This window comes from Amblyomma americanum, chromosome 10 (genome assembly GCF_052857255.1).
Source record: "Amblyomma americanum isolate KBUSLIRL-KWMA chromosome 10, ASM5285725v1, whole genome shotgun sequence".
NCBI classification, from domain to species: Eukaryota; Metazoa; Arthropoda; class Arachnida; order Ixodida; family Ixodidae; genus Amblyomma; species Amblyomma americanum.
The window spans coordinates 46,861,133-46,883,647 of NC_135506.1; the positions used below are offsets into that span (position 1 = coordinate 46,861,133).

Here is a 22,515-nt window from a genome sequence, read left to right on the forward strand (position 1 = left end):
AAGACGTGCTACCGAGCACCACATTCATGGGAGCGCCACTTGTTTGTTTCTGTATTGTGCTGTTCGATAGGACAGCGGAGGTACTTTCGTTTGTAGGGATTCCAACATACGAGAGTTATGCAGCTCGTACTCTGCTCTAGACGATAGGCTTCCCTTCATACCATTATGCTCACATAACTGGCGGTGAGGAGTACACAACGCGTCGTTTTTCATTTCGAGAGCTGCCGAAGTCCCATTGCTATTCACGGGTGATGTTGCTATGAAAAATTCTTAAAGGATCTAAACCGAAGCTCATTCTCCTGAAGGGTATAAAGTTTCTATGACGCTTAATGAGGCAATATTTTTTTCCCAACTACAAAAATCATTAAAAGTCTTTAATCGACATATTTTTATCTATTATGGTGTGGAGCATGTTTGCGCGCCGAATAATCTAACAGTTGTTTTTCCGACAGCCTGTTCTTTAGCAGGTGCTATGCTGTGGGACATCATTCTGCAGTTCTCTGTTACAGAAACAGTCGCAACTTCGAACGAAGCTCCCACCTCGCCGCAATAAAAGGGGTCAATATTTCTCGATGTCGCAGATGTTCTGAGCTACACTTCATGAGATGCTCAAGAAACGAATCATTGTGCTAATGCTGCCATGCCTCACCGCATGGGCTTCCACTGAAAATTAAGACCGCATTGTGCTCCTACAACTACAGACGAGAATATTGCGTGAACCTGAATGGTTTCAAGGAAAATGCGTGCATAGTGTGAACACAGCAAACAGTTTTCTGCAGGAATTCGCTCGTCGCATTGCCATCATTCTGAAATCTTGCGCATATTTTTCTATGCTGTATAAGCCATTTAGTCAGCCTTCATTTAGTCAGGATAAAATCCTGCATTTATTCAGTCAGCCGCCGCGGTGGCTCAGTGGTTACGGCACTCGGCTGCTGGCCCGAAAGACGCGGGTTCGATCACGGCCGTGGCGGTCGAATTTCGATGGAGGCCAAATTCTAGAGGCCCGTGTATTGTGCGATGTCAGTGCACGTTAAGAACCCCAGGTGGTCGAAATTTCCGGAGCCCTCCGCTACGGCGTCCCTCATTGCCTGATTTGCTTTGGGACGTAAAAACCCCATAAGCAAACAAACAAGCATTTATTCAATCACTCAAATCAGTGTACTCCAAGGCGCACTTGGAAATTAGATCGAGTGTATTGTGTAACTTCAATATTCGTCCAAAGTATTCCAAGACGCATAGTTACGCCACCCCCGTGGCTATGGTGGTGTCATTCCTTGCCAACTAGCAGTGGAATGTTGACGATAAAAATGGACTTTTCGTTAAACAAATTCCTGTATATTAAAATATGCCAAAATGGCCCGTAATGTATACAAAACGGCCTCATTTCACTCGTAGTAACCAAAAGGCAGGAAGGCAAATAGATAAAAGGTAAAGTTGCTTGCTGCACGAAAAAGCTTTCAGAGGGATGAGCCGTTTAAAGAAACGCGAGTTTCTTTAATAAAACAGAACGCAGTAGGTGAGCATGTGGTTTGATATAGTCTTCAACTAAAACAAAAAGAAATATAATGGGAAGGCTTTTCTGTCCTCTGCAGGCACTTTCCATATATTTATGGGACATCCTTGGAACTATTTGATGGTCATAAACTGACGATAAAATCATACATTAAACCACTTGCTCTGACGAGAAGATAGCTCCAATAAAATCCATGCGCTCCACAAACCCTGGTAACAGAACTACATAGGGTCCGTACGGTATTTTATATATTTTCTTTGAAAGCTGCTGCAAAAAAGTAGGAGTATATAAAGACTACAAGCACGAGGAAAGCACGTGCTTCCGTACAGATGTGAAACCCACGGATTGATGATGAATTAATGCGCATTTGGTACAGGTTTGGCGGCCGCGAAAGCTCTGGCAGCCAGGACCGAATCTTTGACTCTAAAAGCGCCGCGGACGGTTTCAGGTGTATGGCCTTGCAGTTGTGTTCATACTCTTTGAGGCCTTCCAGTATTTCTTCTTCATTGAAGGTGAGGAAATCATTCTTCGAGATTACGCCTTTGACAGTACTGTTTACGAATCGATAAGCACTATTGGATACATGTTTATCTCCAAAGGTTTGGAATTCTGGCATACTGCACTTTGTTGCGGATTTGGAGCAGCAGGCCCCTCTGGCCAGCTTAGACACCTTATAGCCAAAGCCCAAACACCAGTCAAAAATTTAGAGACAATGAACGGAGACATTTTCCTAGTTGATTGTACTGCATATTCGCTACGTACCACATGGTACCTCGATAAAACCTGTTTTTTGCAGGCATTCTGTTGCGACATTTGTCCGCACTCTCTTCGGAGCGCGATGGCTTTGTAAGAGAGGAGGAGCCATAAATTCATGTTCTGTTCGGCCATGGTGCCAGCCACCCCCCATGGAGCCCAACTAGAAAACGGGGCAAGAACTTGCAAGCAAGCACTGCCCATGCCAGCTGTACACACCAACTATAACGAAACAAGCGTAACTCACGCCACACAAGGCTAACCATATCCGCCGATGAAAAGTGAAAAAAAAACCGACATTCTGGACATTTTTCTTTTGTTTGTGTAGCCTTTTTACTTTGCATTCTTTGTAAAATCCCCCTCCTGCTAGGGCCAAAGCATTGGCCTGCAGTACGGTTAAATAAATAAAAATAAATAAGTAATGAGAACAAGGATAGGAAAGTGAAAGGTGAAAGGGACGACAGGAAAAGCCGACTGCCGATTTGCCGCGGTCTGGTCAGGCCGGAGGTGCCGTCTACAGGAAGCTGGGGCCGAAGTGGTGTGTTGCCTTCGCTGAGTGGCCTTTAAAGTCCAAACGTTTGGCATCGGTTCAACCACCAGGATGCCTTTATCCTGAACATGACGCTGCCACGCACGGCTAAATGTTGGTGCTCTGGTCCATATAGGCGAACTGCTCATCATCATCCCCAGGCGGGGATGTCCCATCGAATGCTTGGGAAGCCATATTGTCGCAACACACTATCATCTGCATGTTGCTGATGGCCTGAGGGAAAAACCTACAGTTGCTGTTCTTATAGATACATTGCAAGGAACATCTTTCTAACCAAACAAGAATAGTACTCTCGCCTAATCAAAATGCATAACCACTGACGTTAACCATAGACTTCTGTTTTGGGATTTTCTGTTTTGTCCTAGTAATAGGACAATATTACTATCCAGAGGCGACGGAATGCAGCGTTGCTTGGAAGATGTTTCCAAACGTAGCAAAATACTATTCCTGGGATTAATCCTCGGCTGCGACAGGGCGTTTACTTTGGTCATTGACGTCAGGTTCTTCACCACTCAGCTAACTATATCAGCTTTGAATCTTCCATCACACACATCAGGACCAAATCCGACAGAAAGAATATAGCGCACAAATAACTTTCACCGCTCTAGGCCTGCATGTCCTCTCGTAATTGTTTCCGTTTCAGCGTGAAGCACTCGGAAGGGTTTCCGAAATCATTCGCAGTCGCCAAGCACTTGATGTGTTTTCCTAGCACTAGCTTAAGAGCTTTTATACCCCTGGGACACCGAGCTTGTCATATAGACACTCCAGGTCGTATAGACACTCGAGGTACTGAATAGGAAAATGTTCAGTTTGGTTTGAATATGCTCGGCTTACTGAGGTTTTCCTCTGCTCTTGTTCTATCGCGATGTTGTTGTTGTTGCTGACCTCATAAAATGACACATACAAACAAGGGCAATTGGCCATATCCAGGCTGTGACTACCTGCATTGCATGCATGCGGCAAACAAGGGACGATCTAAAAAACTAGGGCAAGTCACTTTTTGTTACATAGGTGATTGAGGGTTCTAAGGGAGCCTAACAAGCTTAAGTTAATGCGAGGGAGGGAGTAAAAGAAGGAAAGGGAAAACAGCTTCTCATAGCCAAAAGGAAATTACAAAATAAAGGGTAAAAAGGGCATTACAAGAGCCTATGATGGCAGGCGTTTTGACGCTAGAAGAAAATTTTGATCGGCAGAGCAACCATTCCCATTGGTATGTCCAAGCATAGAAGCGCCAATGGACAGAACAACCGTAGACGACAGACACATACTGAGCTTCTGTATTGGAACTTCTAACAGTCAGCTTCTTAGCGATGAGTAGCGAGGTCAATAGAGAAGAAAGTCCTCTGCTCTTTCTAGCTCAGCACAAGACGGACACAGTCCTCTTCTTCATCTACTACTGCTTCTTTTTCATCACCTGCAAAACCCCCATAGCTGGTTGCTTAGATAACCTGTCACATGAGCTGTGTGACCGCGTTGGCAGTGTATTCTCAGCGTGATCAAGCATAAAGTGAAAGCTTATTAGGAAAATCGGTGCCGGTGCATCTCAGCAATTCTACCCCTGCCGTTTCTAGTATTCAGACATTAAAGCGAACGGGTAAACTGTTGATATCTGCAATGAATGCGTTCCTCCTACGAAATTCGTCATTTGAATTTTCATTTCGTGCTCAGTGGGCGCGATGCTGAGACCAATTACAACCTTCCTTCGCTTCGGTCAACGTGGCACAGTCTAGAAGAATCATAGTGCACAAGAACTACCCTTTAATCTGCCCTGCCTTATATTTAACTAAAGAGCCTTTATACTGACTACAGCCATTACAGCCAAAACAAAGCAGAACATTGTTAATCGGGTTTTTTTCAATCTCTTGTGTAATTTGCTGGTCACCGTAATCACCGCTTTCGATATTTTCTTTGGGGCTGGCTCGTGATCCAGAAACAGCGATCCCAGCCCACCTAGTTCCAACATGGGCTCAACCCAAATCTGATTACTAAAATTGTAATATCCGCCATCAGTCGACAACCGTGTACCGACAGGCGTGTACTGCCAAGACGCCTCCGGGGCCTCGAACATCGCGATAGATACGAAAGACCAAACAGTACCAGGTACAAAACAAGCTCTTAGCGACTCTCAGGCACAAAAGGGCGAACAACAAAGACGAATGGAGCAGCAGCAGAACTCGGTCTTCCAGACAAGTGGTTAGTCTCATCCTGCAACACGAAGTGGCGCCACTCACCTGCCGTGTCTCCTACTTTAGGGCTATCGTGCGCGTCGCCCTCGTACGCCTCGTTATCAAGGGCTGTCGGGCCGGGCTTTGTGTAAGCGAAACACTCGCTCAGGCGCATTTCTTTGACCTCTGGAATATTGCCGTTCTTGCACCCAGAAACGGAGAAATTTGAAAAATTGGATCGCGGCTGACACCAGTGATCCACGGGGCGTGTAATAAAAGCGCAGGCGTGGTTGTGACTGCAGAATGCCTAGCGCGACTAAGAAGGAGCTGCATAAGTGCGATATTTTCAGAATTCATTTCCAGAGGCCCAGAGTACCAGCGAAGAAGGCCTTACGAGTGAATGCCGCGCTTACACAAAACCCTACCAGTAGCCATGACACCGAGAACTACGCATGCGACGGCGGGGACAAAGAACAAGCGCGTGCCGCACTGTTTGCGAGAAGGTTAATCTGGTGTGTTGCAGATCCTTGCTGGTTGCCCTGGGCAACATGGGCAACATGAGCGGCGCTCTCGTGGTCCCGCTCTTGGCAGAGTACTTTGCGCACAGACTCGGCCGCAAGACCGTCTTCATCACAGGCGTTGCAGCAGTGTTCCTAAGGAGCACCCCGACAACATGCATCTCGTGCACCTACTCGTTTTACTTTTGTCACCATTGCCAACTATCGGTTATAGGAGTCTGTCATGGCATATGCTGTGTATGCAGCTTTGGCTCTGGTCACAGTTTAGTGCATTGTCTTTTGTCTTGTCTTTCTAGATGTTTACTCTGTAGTTGTGTATATTAGTGTCATGCCACTAAGGGGGTATAAATATAGGCGCCCATCTCAAATAAAGGATTTTTCGAATCCCACTCGACCAGTGAGACTCGTCTCCTTTCTTCTGGGCTTCGCACCGACCACAACATACCACCAGAAATGTTATTTTCACGCAACGAAACATTGCGGTGCAGTTGGCATTTCAGGAAGCACTGGTTACTTGCCGTCGGCATTGCCTAGCCATGACCATGTCCATTTCATCTCCTTAATTTCAGCACCGGTCACTGTCTCGTATTTGTTCCGCAATTTACTGAGACTCGACTTTTCAGCAGGCACACCGTAGCAATAAAAAAGAAAAAGGTCTGTTTTGCGCATTTCGACTTTTTCTTCATAACCTGCTCGCGTTTGAAGATGAGCAAGCCTCGCGCTCGTGAGCTCGAGGACTCCATCAGCAGCGCAAGCATCGGATCGATCTCATCGCCTGATTTATCCTAGAGCGCCCAGCACGAATTGAAATACTCACTATCGGTCGCGCAACGTACACCAGCCATGACTACGAAGGCACCTCGCAAGGCCTCGAGCAAGCGGAAGAAATCCAAAGATTCGAAGATGACTGATCTCAAGCAAGCACCGAGTGACTCTCAGTTCCTTAGCCCCGAACCAGAACGGGACGTCGACCAGCAGGACCAGGGTACCACCATCTACGGGCACGGAGACTTCCAAAGACTCATATGTTGTTTTACGGTTGTCGCGTTGATCGTCCTGCAGTGCCACACCCAGGCCTTAGCGCTCATAACGCGCCCCGTGGACCACTGGTGCCGACCGCCATCCAGGCTTGCCGGTCTCTCGGCGTCCAAGTGGAAGAACGTCGGCATTCCAGTGGACGAAGAGGGACACCACAGCGAGTGCCTTGCCTACGCCCAGCCCGGCCAGCAGCCCAACGACACCGAGACCTACGAATGCGACGCCTGGGACTACGACCCGATCCACGCCGCCCACTCCGCGAGGAGCTTCTGGGATCTGGTATGTCGCAGGTCCTGGCTGGTGCCCCTGGGGAACGCGGTCTACATGAGCGGTGCCCTTCTGGTCGTGCCCATCGCGGGGTACTTAGCTGACATCGTTGGACGCAAGATCGTCATTACCACGGGCGTTGTGGCGCTCCTAACAAGCACTGCATCGACGTGCATCTCGCGTGTCTATTCGTTCTTCCTGGTGACGAAGTTCATGGACTCCGCCTGCGCCAGCTCCATCTTCGTGGTCAGCCTCACCCTGCTCTACGAAGTGGCGCCCCTGACATACCGCGTCTTCTACATCAGCGTGTCATGCGCAGTGGGCACCTTCCTCGTGGACGTCCTGCTTCTCATACTGGCCTCGTTCCGGCTTCCGTGGACTGTGCTGCAGGTCATCGTCCTGTCTCCAACGGTGCTTCTTCTGCTCAGCGCCTGCGCCGTGCAAGAGTCTCCCGTGTGGCTCTTGTTTACGTCTAGATACGACGAGGCCCAGGCGGTCATGCTCAAGGCTGCCAGCATGAACAAAATGAGCCGGATGGTGGCCAAGCAAACCATGCAGAAGGTTAGAGTGGAGCTGTCCCGCTCGGAGCACACCGCCTACACGTCCGGCATCACTATGTCTCCGCCTGCCGGGCAGCCTAGGCGCTCTTACGTCATCCGCGTGCTGATTATGCTATTCGCGATGATGCTAGCCTTCTTCAGCCTGTCCTGGAGCAGCAGATTGCGCAAGGATGCCACGATTTCTGTTGCGGCCGTTTTTATGTCCGCGCCGTCTTACGTGGTCATGTACTTGGCGCTCATCTCCTTAGGCAGGTAAGCCATCGACGATTATTTCTTCAAATCTAAGATCTCCCAGCATTTAGCGGCCAAACCATTTAACTGAAGCTGTGGCTAAACGATAGAGCGCGAGTCTTATATGGGGAAGGTACTGTGTTTAATTTCTGTCCCTGTGGAAACCTACCGGTGTTGCACTGAAAACATGCATCCCGCTTGCGCGCGGGACGCATTTTACGAGAAAGTGTGCATCTTTCAAATGATTTTGAGAACCAGCGTACTATCTAGTTTAAGTGTTGCAACGTTTAGTGTACTGGAGGCGTAGAGCAGATTTATCTGGAGATGCCAGGCGCGCGTAAGTCGCGACAACTTAGATGCATTCGCCAGATGGGTACCTAGAGTAGGGATACTCATGTAGCACCCGTATCTCTCTTGGACAGCTAACTAGCATATGCGCTCGCGGAACAGTTTTCAATGCACTATCCACAGACTGTTAAAGGGGATTTTATCACTCTGAGCACGGTATTCCGTAGCAGCTGAACATTACCACGACTTCAAACAACACCATACTAAAAGATGCTCACTGCAAATCAATTTCGTCAACATTACAACCACCAATAGTACCAGAAAGGCTCATCTTAAGGTGAACAACACTTACCTTGATGCTTTGCCTTGCAGGCTACAGTTCCTCCTCGTGGTGATGGCTCTGCTGGGTGGCACCTGCTGCCTTTGCAGCATCGCCATCTACGCCAAGCCCCACCTGGTGGGGGACGCCCTGCTTGTGTTCGCCCAGTGTTGCTCCCGTGTGGTGGTGCCGTCCGCCTTTCTCTACATGGCTGAGCTCTTCCCCACGGGCGTACGCAGCGCTGTTCTCTGCAGCGCCTACGCGAGCGGTCGCCTGGGCGCAGTGGCCGCTTCGGCGCTGGGCCTGCTTGAAGACCTCGGCCGCGAGGACCTGAAGCTCGCCATTGTGGGCTCAGGCCTCTTAGGGGTTGTCCTCTCAATGCTAGGGTTGCCTGAGACGAGCCGCGGACTCGTCGACGCCCGTGTGGCAGAGACGGACAAGGACGTGCTCAAAATGATGCAGGACACCCTGGACACGGCTTCCAGACCAAGGCTCATGCGCAAGAAGAAGGCAAAAGCGAAGCCCTTGTGCCAAGAACAAGAACCTTCCAAGTGTCAACGGCGTGCTTGAATCAGGAACACATTATCCGTAATAACTCATTAGTTAAAGCGCACGTAATTGTTTTACGATCCATGAGGCAACAACGAACATGAATTCAACCCTTACAGCTCAAGGAAGTTTTCAAGCTCTGCATGTTAAAAGACCATTTCTGGTGTCGGTGATTATTAATGTGCCTTCAGATCTGAGATTTGGTGTGCCCCTAAAATGGTGTTGCGCTGAGTTTCAGCAAACATTTGGAAATAGTGATATATTATGCTACCCTACTTTAGTGGTGAGGGCACTGGCCGAGACTATCATCCAGGCTTTCACACCTGGCAGAGATGCTGCAAAGCAACAGCACATGAGGGAGCATCTATACCTGAAATTTTTCCCTATCTCCGCAATTACGCACAACATATGTAACGCAAGACGGCGATTGCGTTTGTCAGAAATTAAAAGAGCGGGCACAAATAGCATGTCCTTTACTTGCCAATTTTGTCTCTAATATTTTATTGCACTGTTCACCCCCAGTAACGTCATCTGCTAAAAACTGGCTGGAGTGTAGCGTTGCGGCCCCAAAGCGCTCCTCGAGGAACGAAGACAGGCTGATTGGTGAATTTGTAACGTTGAATAACGGTATGTATAGTTTAATGACGTCACATTTATTATCCAATTGCAAGGTATATATACACAAACGCAAGGCATAAGACAATCCACTTAAACGAACAAAAACGTACAGTCCAAATGTACTATCTTCTTTGTCGAAGATCAAATCCCACATGAAAACGAAACAGGACCTCGTGAACAAATAACATGGACATGTTTCTCTCTTTGGAAAAAAGGAATTTTGATGCACAGAAAATGAACTGCACTCAAATGCACAAAGAAGTTAACGCATAGAAAATTTAGTGTGCGCGAACACACTTTTTCCTCTCCTCTAAGAAGTCTCCACAATAGTGACTGCTTTCTTACCGAGCCGCCTAAATTCCGGACAGGACATTCGGTCCAATGGGGCTTTGTGCTGTGAAGGCAAACATAGACAGTTCACATTTCTTATGGACAGTTGTATATTTACGCCGCCTGGGTGTCTCAGTGGTTATAGCGTTCGGCTGCTGACCGTAACGAGGCGGATTCGATCGCGGCCGCGGCGGTCGCATTTCGACGGAGGCGAAATTCTAGAGGCTCGTGTGCTGTGCGATATCAGTGCGATATCAGAGCACAATACCACACCTGGCGTTCCTCATAGCCTGAGTCGCTTTATGACGTTAAGCCCCAATAAACAATAAACCAGCTGTAAAGAGAATGAACCGGGTGCTTACAAGTACGACAGAGCAAACGATACAAGAAACTGTCATAGTTATACTTTTCTCAAATAAACTGCTGGTTATGAGATATGATTGTAAATAGTATAAATACGCACTTCCAAATTCTATGAATGCATTGTCTTGCTAAGTCGCTCAGGGGATGAATTGCAATGCATGATCAATGACTTAGACAGGCAAAGCAGAACAGCGGGTCTGAAAATTAGCATGCAGAAAATCAAAGTAATGTTGAGCAGTCTCGCATGGGAATAACAGTTTCCAAATGGTAGCGAGACGCTGGAAGTGGTAAAGAAACACGTCTAGTTAGGGCAGGAAGTAACGGCAGATCCTAATCAGGAGAGTGAAATAACTACAATAAGAATGGGGTGGAGGCCATATGGCCGCTAATCTTAGATCATGGACTGAATTTTACCAATATTCCTCAGGGACAATATGTAACAGATGTATCTTAGCCGTACTCATCTAAGGAGCAAAAACGTCGAGGCGTATTAAGCGTCGGAAACGGACTACAGACGGCGTCAAGTAAAAATGTGAAGGCTAAAATGCAGCCTGGATATCCTATGTAAGTACTGTTTCTAGACTTATTAAGCGGGATTACAATGCTAGAACGCTGTGTAGCCATCGGAGGCAATAACTGGCACACCACGTATCAGCCCGCATCTCGCAAGCGTTTTTGAAGAAAGGCAAACGACGAGCCTGTTTCCTCAAATTGCGGCCTATTTTCTACCACATGGCGTTTTGGTGCAGTCCATGCCTGGTTTTTTCAGCATGAATCCAAATTCCCATTCATTTCACCATCATCATCACAAGCCTTACTTCCCTCACTGCAGGCCAAAGGCCTCTCCTATGCCTCTGTCCCATCGTTTCAGGCGATGTCAACAGCAAAAGAAGCGTTCGTAAAAGTTGAACTAGCAGCTTCATCTTTCTTCACTGACTAAAGGAGGCAAGCAGATGCGGCGCAACAAAAAGCGGTCCCTGTTCACTGTGTTCCCAGTGCTCAAAATTTATGCAGTCAGCGTTCCCGTCGCTCGCAGTAGACCTATGCAAAGCGTGCTGACTCGCAGCGGATTCTGCCAGCAAAAGCGAGCCGCCAAATTCAACAGCTACTTGGCCAAGTTATTCCGCGGGTAGTTACTATTTATGCGTAATTTCAGGAACTCGGTAATCGTTTTAGAGTTTAGGTTTGAAAAAAAAAACACGATATTTGTGACCAATTCCTCACGCAGTCACTTCTATCATTATTGCCATCTCTTGTTGATAGGACTCCCGTTCACGTATCACAAGAAAAATTATTTTTACGGAGCTAAAAAGTGCGTTGCGGTTGGAATGTAAGGAAACACATGTTGCCTACTTTTGGCATTACGTAGTCATGGCCATGTTCATTTCATCATCTTAATTTCAGTCCTTGTCAATACCTCGCATTTGTTCTCTTACTGCCACCCTAACTTCGCATCTATTTGGTGCATTTCAACCTCTTTTTTATAATGCGGCATTGTTTCAACAACAGTAAGTCTTATACCCGAGATCTCGAGGACTACATCACTAGCATCGCATCGATCTCCTGGTTTGATTTACGCTGAAACGTCCACCAAGGGTTGAGATATTCACTATCGGTCGCATAACATACCAGGCGAGCCATGACTACGAAGGTACTTCGGAAGGCCTCGAGCAAGTGGAAGAAAATCAAAGACTCGAAGATGGCCGATCTCAAGCAAGCACAGAGTGACTTGCAGCTCCTTAGCGCCGAACCAGAACGAGACGTCGACCAGCAGGTCAAGGGTACGACCATCTACGGGCACGGAGATTTCCAGAGACTTACATGCTGTTTTACGGGCGTCGCGTTGATCATCCTGCAGTGCCACAGCCACGTGTTAGCGCTAATAACACGCCCCCTGGACCACTGTTGCCAGCCGCCATTCGCGTTTACCGGTCTCTCCGTGTCCAAGTGGAAGAACGTCGGCATTCCATTGGACCAAGAAGGGCACGCCAGTGTGTGCCTCGCCTACGCGCAGCCCGGCCAGCTGCCCAACGACACCGACATCTACGAGTGCGACGTCAGGAAATGCGACTTTTGAAAAAGTGGTTGTCTTATTCTCTTTTTCCTCATAAACCCCTGTTCCAACTCTCCCGTCGCGAAGTTTTGGCTGCGAATATGTTTAGTGGGATCACCATGCTTGGTCCACAGAAGCGTGGCAGCGTATCAGACATTAAGCGCCGCCTGACAGAATGAATGTTAAAGAAAATCAGAAAGAAAAACTCATTTCTAAATTTTTTACATATGTTAAAGAAAATCAGGCAGTTATTATATTTTTATTTCCCAGTTGTTTTCGTCATCTGTAGATGCTATGCGGTGATGTTGGCCGCGGCGGACGACACCCTAAACAGAGGCCATGAAGAAAAGAAAAGGATACGAAACTGTATAATATGCCGCCCCTGCATACGGCTTTGGCTTAACGCAAATGGGACTAATTGCCTAGAACTTATAGGGTGTTCGATAGCTGCACCTATAATATAAATGGAAGTGTTGCTATCAACGCCGAAAACGTGAATTATTCATAAAAAATATATGAACGTACACCCTTTCTCAAAAATTTAGAGCCCATGGGGCTTGCTTCCATGCCATACTGTGTGGCTTGCAATGCATCCCCAGCATTCCAAACCGCCTGAAGGCAACAACACTTCTAGTCCTGCTCCTTGCGCTGAGCAGAAATCCAACGAATATTACAGGAGCCCCACTGCACGGATTAGAACGAAACTCCCTGGGTTCTAAAATTCTGTCAAAGGCTGTATGCGTATTAGAACAGGCGCTATAAAAGAACTCCTGTAGAAGCCCATCTACTTTCGTTAGAGACAACTTACTCAGTGTGTGCGCGTAAACTTGTACTAGACAAGTAAACAAGTGCCTGGCAAAGACCCTAATGCGCTCAAATCTAAATAACACTAAGTTCTTAGGGTTGCATACATGCGTATAGAAAAGTAAATTGTGTTACTTCTGGATTATTGATCACTTATTTTTATGACCTGCGATGTCTTACTATGAATACATTCCCCACACACATTCAATAAAACCAAACAGTAGTGTTCGAATATTTGTCATGTTTCAAAAATGCAAAACTCGCATGCAGATAATTAAAATAAGTAAATAAGCTATGAGTATTTTTCCTTTCTCAGCCCACACCATGGCCCTGTTTTTCCGTGTCGCTGCTAGAAGGCCCCAAGTGTACTTCAACCAAAAATAATAGGCCATGGCAGGGAACCTGCTCTGTCCCGGCGTCACTGTAATTGTTCCATTGGGCGACTACACAATAACTGCCACAGTGAGCACCTTGAGTGGACACAACGAACTCGAGTCCATAATCTGAATGTTCAGAGGCCCGCGTTTGGCTGAATGCACTCACTGCGGCCAAGTAGAGGCAGGAATAAAAGAGACGTTCCTCTGTCACATTGCTATGTTCCTGCGGTAAAAAGTCCTTTCAGTAAACGAAGGTTTGTTCCCTTCGCCTCGCGAAACCGAAGAGAAGGAGTCTCGCCGGCTGCTGGTTGTGAGCCCGCTCCTTGACCGCCTCTTTCTCTCTAGCCGCCTAATCCTGTAACTGCGAGGGGTGACTTGCGGGGCCGCTCAATTGTGAGGTCCCAAGGTGGGGTGGATTATTCTGTGAACTTGTCGGTCTGGTTCCAGTCGTCTTCAGGGCTATATTCCTCCACGAAATGACACGTGCGCTTGGGTACCCAGGCCTTCAAGACAGAAACGACCCTCTTCCCTTTCCTGACTAGCCTGACGAGTGCCACGTGCGGTTTATACAGCAGGACTACGTTTCCTTATCTGTGTGCTCTCGCGTTTGCTTCGCACATACTTCGCGCCCGCTTCACGACGGGCCTTCTGATGTCGATCCAGATACTTATCGCCGAGCATGGCGGGCTGAACACCAACGTAAAACAAGGGCAACAGCATGAGATGACAGAGCCTGCAGTGCATAGCGAAGAGACGAGCAGAATCGGTGCGGCATAAACGGTATAAGCATGCCAGACTGCAAGTTGAAGCTACCGAAGAACTAGTGCAGAGACTACATTCGGATGGCCTTACCCACAAGCGGACACGAATGCCGAAGACTCCCACTGAGCGCACTGCCAAAATACGGGAGCGACAAGCTTCGTAACCTGCAGAGTTTGTGTTGTGTGTGTGACCGACTCTGGCAAAATGGGGACGCAAACCCAGTGACTGCGAAGATGTTTGACCTTTTACAGGCAATTTCTCCCGAGGCGAGTTATCTAAGTGGTTTTGCTATGTTCACAACTTGTAAGATTTCCTTGAGACAACGAAAGGAAGAAATTAGCTTGGGCAGGGCAAGTAGTGCGAAGGCAGGGCAACGTAGCGGAGGGCGGCAGAAAGTTAGGTGGGCGGATGAGATTAAGAAGATTGCGGGGATACGGTGGCCACGGTTGGCAAACGGCAGGGTTAATTGGAAAGACCTGGGAGAGGCATTTGCCCTGCAGAGGGCGTAATAAGGCTGATCATGATTACTCCCTGAGTAATGGTTGTGTATATCCTCCCAAACCTACAAATTTCCTTCTCTTAAGTCTGACTGTGGACCGGCAGATTTCCCGTCGAATCCCGTTCATGCAGATTCGCCGACTCTTCTACAACTCTGGTCAGTACGGGATCTAGGGACTGACTGTTAATGTTCCAGTAAGAACAGAAACCATGCCCAAGGCTTTGCCACGTAAAATCGAGGGCGTCTATTCAATTTTGGCAAGTATTACGCGGAAAATGCTGTGCAAAAATTCCTACAGCTGGACTTAGTTTAAAAAGGCATGTTAGTGCGTGGACTTCAACACAGTTCTTCATAGCCTGAAAGGGCTCAACAAAGACGGAAAACCGTATCGCGCATATAATGCATTCACAAACAGGATTAAATTGCCCATAATATTTTTTTATCATCAATGAAGTTCTGATCTTTCATATGGTTGGAACCAGTGGTTGAAATCGTACTTTCTGCGTCACTGTAAGGCATACCGGTAGCCACCATACGTCAAGGAAGCACGACGTTTGCGCTCACAGGAGCCGAAAACGACACTGGCTTCATTGAAATAGGCGCGTAAGAAAATTACCAGAACAGTGAAATATCGACACCTTTCACGTATACATGGCAAGTAGTTTTATGTTGTACAAATAAATTGGCAGGGCACTTAAGGTCTGCCTTAAGGGTAACACTCTATAACGTTAATAGGCTAATGCTCATATATGCGGATTTGTGTATCGTTGACTTTACATTCTTAAGTCCCTGAGCGTACTCATACCACTTCTGGCGCAGTGGTGCAGTGGTTAAGACATGAGCCACCGCCCTGCGATGGCAGATGCTGCCACCGGTGGGAGTTGTGCGACCAAGGTTGCTCTTCTCATGCAGCTTCTCACGAACAATCATTTTTTTATACTTCTTTATTTCTGCATAAAATAGGCCTAGCCTTGCGGCAGAAATGAAGGGCTTCATGGGAGTGGAGGTGGGGAGGGGGAGGAGGGCCGTTCTCCACTTCTTCTTCGAAGTGGGGTGGTCCTGTGGTCGGCTCTGCGAAGAAACGGCCAGGCCCTTCTTCTTCGTTGAAGTATAGGAGAAAATCCCGCCAGAGCCGGAGTGCGTCCGATGATCCGATGTGTAATAGTGGATCGACCCATTCCTGCAAGGTGCCAGGTCGGTGCCCGCCCAGGGACTGAAGTGCTCGCTCCCGCACCACGTCAAAAGCAGGGCAGCGCCACAAAAGGTGTTCGGCCGTGTCTCTGGCCGGGCATGCCGGGCATTGAGAGGTCGGGTATGAGTGCGGGTTGATGAGGTTGAGCTTTGCTGGCGACAGAAGCTGGCCAGTCTGGGCGCGGCGGAGGAGTACCGCCTCTACCCTTCGGAAAGTTCTAGGTGGGCGATGGTATAATTGCTCAGGGTTCGCCACGTGCTGGAGGATGCGGCGGCGATAGCATTGTGCGCGATGCCATGTCTCGGCCCTATCCATAGGAGGTGACGACGTATGTGCAACGTCATCACAGGCCCAAGAAGCGGAAACGAGTGTGCATCCAGGCAAAGGTGCGGAAAGAGCTGCAGCGCGCGCTGCCTGGTGTGCCTTTTCGTTTCCAGTGATTTCTTCGTGTGAAAGGATCCATCTAATAACAATAGTGTAGCCCTCATCTCGCAGGCGTCGGGCTTCCGTTCGAATTGCGCTGAGAACGGCATAGTCTGCTCCCCCCGCGCGGCATGCGGTGTACGCTGCTTGTGAATCAGTGTAAACATGGTAGGTGCATGGAGCCGGATCCTGTCGATCTACTATTCGAGTAATGGCAAGGCTTATGGCAATGAGCTCGAGATTAGTGACAGTGTGTGCCTCGGAGAGCCGTTCAACTATTGTGGTATCTGACTCAGAGTCGTGACAAGCTATTGCGGCGCCAAGTTGAAACTGAGCGGCGTCTGTATATAGTTGGATAGCCCCTTCCTGGGCTAGCTTGTATGACATCTTCTCGTGACGTCTAGCGGCAGCTTTGTGCCTTTGGGGATTAGCTGAACTCATGTTCTTTGGTAGTGGCATACCCTCTACTAAATCGATTAGTTCCCATGGTGGGGCAGGAGACGACAGCAGCTCTAATTTGTCAGTGTTGTAGCCTAATGCCCGCAGGATCGGACGGCCAGCCGCCGTTGTGGAGAGACGGACACGCTGGGCTTGCAATTGCTGCTCTGCCACATCCTGTAGGGCATTGATTTTGCTGCATGCGTGTAGGTCCTCTACTGGGCAGAACTGTGGTAGGCCAGTAACAAGGCGCATCGCCTTCCGATTCATTCGCTCAAGCTGAAGGCGTTGGGTCGCGTTAAGCCGCATGTAGGAATATGCATACAGTATTTTTGATGTTATGAGTGCCAGGGCTATCTGACGGAGTCCCACCTCTTTGATTCCGCACCCGCGCGCAGAGACGCGGCGCATAAGATGTAAAGCCTGATGGCAACTAAGCACCGTGTTATGAATCCAGGTTTTGGCTCCTCCATCCTCGTCAATAAGCATTCCGAGTATACGGATTCTTTGTTTCCGGCTAATAACCGAGTCCCCTAAATGAAGAGAGATAAGATTTCGTTCGGCCTCGGCTCGCAGCCGCGGACCGTTTATGACAGCCACGTACTCGGTTTTTTCCGGAGAGGTTTTCATGCCACATTTCTTGATGTAGTCGTGGACGGCATTAAGGCCTGTCTGCAAGGTGAATTCTTGCTCCGCACGGGACCCAGAATTGGTCCAGAGCGTTATATCGTCCGCATACACGGCAAAGTTAAGACCGGGTATCGACGTTAGAATTGGCGGAAGACCTGACATCGCGATACTAAAAAGAGCCGGAGATATGACGGCGCCTTGGGGTACGCCGGTTCGGTTAGGTTGCCGTGCACCCTGAGTATCCCCAACCATTACCGAGAAAGTTCTGTCCGCAAGAAACGCTTTCACGAAGCGGTAGAGGTTCCCGCCTATCCCCACTTCCTGGAGCCGTTGAAGTATGGTAGAGTGGGGCACGGAATCAAAAGCCTTTTTGACGTCAACCCCAACAACCACCCGGAGCTGTGCGCTGCTAGGGTATGCGAGAACGTCGTTATGAAGCCTTTGAGAATATCTTGCGAGCAGAGTCCTCGTCGAAAACCTACTTGCATAGGAGACAGGACGCTGAACTTGTCTAAGTACCATTCAAGTCTTCTCAGAGCCATACGTTCCATGACTTTACAAAGGTTGGACGTCAGTGATATCGGCCTGAGGTCTTGTAATGTCCGACTTGGATTACCGGGTTTTGGAATTGGTATGACAACTGATTCCTTCCAGGCAGGGGGAAGAGCACCGTTGGTCCAGTATTCGTTGAATACTTTCAACGGGGCAAGTTTATGTGATTTGGGAAGGTTGAGAAGTGTTGAATAGCGTACACCATCCGGTCCCGGGGCACTTTTATGGTTTGAGTCATAAAGGGCTGCCTCCAGTTCGTCTAATGTGAAGGGAACGTTGTAATCATTCGATGTATCTGAGACGGGGTCCGCAGGCAAGGCATCCACCTTTTCAGGTTGGGGGAAAAAGACCTTCCCTGCTTATATAGCTAGATCAGCCGGGGAGACGTTCAATTTCAGGGCCATGCCTTGGGAAGGGGGAATCGGCCTTTTGCGTCTAAGGACAGCTCGAAATATGTGCCAGGCCTTCGACAAGTTAACTGTTGCATTGAGCGAGTGGCACAGCAGCTGCCAATCTTTGAGAGCGAGCTGCATAGTGTACTGCTCGACCTCTTGAGTAATGCGGGTGAGGGCGCGCCTACGGTGGGATGTCCGACCAGAGCGGCGGTACGCCTTGAGAGCACGAAGCCTACGATTCCACAGACTCAAAAGGTGGGAGTCCGGCTTCGGGGCATCGTATTTAACTAAAAGCTTCGTTGTGGCTTTCTTCTTGGCACCGTTGATCTGAGTAATGAGTTCGTATAATTCTGTGGGAACGTTCACCTCACCGAGCATTCTGCGAAAATCGTCCCATGAGACGTGCTCCTCTATTCGATGGCGTTGTTGCCGCTTTAGTGACTTTCGCCCTCGAGGGGCCCATGACACCACCACGGGATAGTGATCACTGCCCATGACATCATCAGCCCGTGACCATATGATCTCATTAGGATGCGAAACAAGTGTCAGGTCTGGAGAAGTGTCTTGTTGACCTTTGTGCTGGCCACAGCGACTGGGCAACGTAAGGTCGTTAACGATGGTCAGTTTGTCTTTGACAATGTGCTGCCATAGATGCCTTCCCCTAGCATCTGAGCGATGATATCCCCAGCTGGTGTGCATGGCATTAAAATCACCCCCAACTATAACGCGATCCTGGGGATATATCCTTAAGAAGTGTTCTATAAAAGATATATCTACTCGATATGTCGTAGTACCGAAGGATCTGGCAAAAACCGAAAAAACCAATGCTTGTTGGTCATGAAGGAACTAGACACCGCAGCGGACACGGGACAGAGAAAGAAGACGGCACAGGGCGGTACTTGCAACTAAAATTTTATTTAAAACTTCATGGCTTTATAAAGACAGAGGCACGTGTGATCCAACAATCAAGAAAAAGGGGAATGAAAACCAACAGATAACACGACCTAACTGACAACAATGCACATGAAAGATATGCGAGTCACAATCTACAGAAATCAGACTTTAAAACGTTATGCAATGCTCATCATGCGAATCACCATCTACAGATATTAGAAGTGTTAAAAACCGTCGACCGCATGTGGAAGCATGAAAACCACAAGACAAAGGAAGAAAAGAACATCAAAAGGAAGCAGCCCAACCTGATACCTGTCAAAGAAACCCAGTTCTTTTTGGAGGATGGAAACCGAAGGCGAACTAACGCATTCATCCGGTTGCGAGCGCAAGATGGCAATGGCCTCCATAATCTCTCTCAAGCTGCCCTTTCCTTCTTCCAACAATCTGGGTCTGGCTAAACTGAGGCCAACAACCCCGACACTTGCGGCAATGAACAGGCAGATTCGAACCCCCCGCCTCCCCCAAGGAACGCGCATGTTCTCTCAAGCGATCATTTAAGCACCTACCGGTTTGTCCAATATAAAAACGCCCACAACTGAGGAAGATCTTGTAGATTACCCCTGTTACACATGCAACACGCTTATTTTCTTCCAAATGTTTCTTGCCGTAAGTTCCTAGAATCGAGTCCCCCTCTCCCACTAGGATCACACGTGCCTCTGTCTTTATAAAGCCATGAAGTTTCAAATAAAATTTTAGTTGCAAGTACCGCCCTGTGTCGTCTTCTTTCTCTGTCCCGTGTCCGCTGCGGTGTCTAGTTCTTTCATGTCTCACCAACTGGCCTACACATCTACCCTCCTAAGCTTGTTGGTCCCCTTCTAATGTAAGGCGCACTCCCGCTACCTCTTGCGTCTGCGTGCACCACGCGGACGTATCAAGCTCGGTGTGGGCAGCGCGAGAGAGAACAAGTACGCATGCCTGCCCATAGGCTACTGGATTCGCGGATCGCGATCCTGGCCCCGGACGTCGATGCTCTATGGAAGGGGTGCAGTAGGGTTTGTACCCTATTAGATTGGGCCTATTAGTACCAGTCTCCTGAAGCAGGATAGCTAGAGGAAGCGTCGGCGTGATGGACAGTCTCCTTTGAAGTTCTGCTTGTTTGCGACGGATTCCCCGGCAGTTCCATTGTAAGAACCATATAGGAGAGTCCGAAGCAAAAATGTCATGAGGTTTAGCGCTAGTGCCCGCCATTTTGAAACTGGAAGGTGCGCGGAAGAGAAGATGATGTGTGCCCAATTCCGGGCTCTTGATTCGGAGAAGCCTGCGACAGTCCAAAGAGTGGAAGCATGCGCTTGATTACCTCAGCAGTGACCATTTCGATAATGTGCTTGAGTTGGTCTTCATCTAAGTGAACCGTGCGTGTGCGATCTTGCGCCAGATGCGTTGCTGCACCGCGCTGTGTAGCACGGAGAGTTTCAGCATAAGCACGGTGTATGTGTGCTTGCTTTGACGCCGTCGCGGAATGCTCAAGAGATCTCGTTAGGGATGGAGGTGTGGCATTCATTAGACTAGTGCTCTAAGTTTGTGTAGAGCAGCCGTGCGCATTTTCCCCTCTAGTTTTATGTTCACTGCCTCGTTCCTTTGGTAACGGCTGACTTTGTATTGGAGGGAAGTCCTCCTTAACAAGCACAATTTGCTCCGAGGGTGATCGCTGTGCGCTGGCAGGGCTCTTGTGCGCAGCCGTCGAAAACGTTTCGTTGCCATGTAGAAGCTCGGCTTGTTGCTTGCGCTCCTTTCGTCGCGATACTCGGATTCGGCGGACAATGCCGTTCCTCAGGGTTTTGGTAGCCTGTCGCCGAACAGGGCACTTCGGGTCTGTAGCTACGTGTTGACCTCCGCAATTACGGCATAGTGGTTCTGTCGGGCATACCTCGAGGTTGCCATGTGCGGGGCGACCGCAGAACGAGCATCGACGTTGGTCGACTAGTGGACACAAATTTGTCCTATGTCCGATTTTATGACAGGTCTCACATATGACAGATTTCGGGTGATAAGGTATGACCGGCAGGAGTATGCTGTATAGATGGATTTTGCGGGGAAGACTGGAGCCCTCAAATGTGATGAGGGCTGCTCCGTTCTTGCCCATTGGCCTGGCACTGATTACCTTGCACGAGTAGCACGTGAGGTTGGCCATGAGCTGTTCGCTTGTTAGCCCGTTGGCCCGATATATGACCCCGCGGATCTGGCCGGAGCGAATGGTTTCATAGGCTTGTATAGATGTAGGCTTTCCAGAAATTAAGACAGACTGCAGTCCGAGAAGATGGTCCCTGGCATGCGTATGCGATACGTCGACCGCAAACTGATTGCTTCTTTCCAGAGGCCGTACTTGAAAGCCTGAGTGAAAATGGATTTTTTGAAGCTCATCGGCAATGGCTCTGTTCAGCCAGTGTGCGGGGAGTGAGCCTAGTTGTCCAGGTGAAGTTAGCTTCATTATCACAGTATGTTTAACACAGGTTGGATCGGCAGCTGTAGCTTTGTTCTTTCGCCTAACAGGCTGCCAGTCATCCTCTTCAGAGTGGTCATTATCAGACGAGTGATCGGTTCTGCCGAATGTGGTGACCATGGGAGCCGAGGAAGGGCCCCGCGATTGAAAATGCGTATCCGCGTAGCAACCATTTATTGCTGTCTGCGAGCGGCCAAATTTTACGCCGTGTCGTCTGTTCACCAAGCGAGCGTTTTCTTGAGTTATCTGAGAAGTGCCTAACCCCATCCTAGGCTGCTTAGCAAATTTCGAAAATGGAAAAGTGCAAGATCCTACCTGAGAATGGTTATTTCCAGGCATGTTTTCCGTGGAAAGAACAGAGAAGGGATTGGAGACAGGTATCGCCGCAACCACTTGGCTGGATTCGTCGTCCGTCATGTTTGCGTCGGCGTCGAGCACAGCGACAGATTGCGCCGCGTTATCTGTGCCGCTACGAAGCGATGTTGCCTCGGCGGCTTGCTGCGGCTCCCCGGGAGCCATGTTGGCGGCATCGGCGGTGGGCGTATCGGATGTATCCGGATGGTTTCCTGTGGTAGTCTTCGACATGGAAGCGTTGAAACTGTTGCCCACAGGTGACAAGGAACACGATGGCACTGGCCCATCCATTTTTGGGAGCCTAGCCCAAAAACGTCCGGGCCAAAAAGCTTCGAAAAGTCGGAGCGATGCGAACGTGCGTCAGTTCGAGACGGCTGCTTGCAGCCCCCCCCCCCCCCCCCCCCACGACCTATCATTAATTTATCTGCCGTCTGTCATAGTGGTCGGCGTGCTCACAATTCGGTGGGTAGGTTACCATGACCCCGCAAGGTGGCCCGGCTAGATTGCTTCTGCGGGGAGTTTTCGCTCAAACCGACGGCGACAGCAACGCCGTATTTTCTGCAGAATGGGGTCCTTAAAA

The 22,515-nt window shown here is 48.9% G+C and overlaps 1 protein-coding gene across 1 annotated transcript; it reads left to right on the forward strand.

The window, feature by feature from the left end:
• The first annotated feature begins 6,342 nt into the window (after positions 1–6,342).
• LOC144108259 (solute carrier family 22 member 6-like) lies at positions 6,343–8,772 on the forward strand. Its single transcript, XM_077641533.1, has 2 exons — positions 6,343–7,616; positions 8,256–8,772. Exons 1-2 carry the CDS (start codon positions 6,343–6,345, stop codon positions 8,770–8,772), a joined length of 1,791 nt encoding a protein of 596 aa, XP_077497659.1.
• The last annotated feature ends 13,743 nt before the right edge of the window (positions 8,773–22,515 follow it).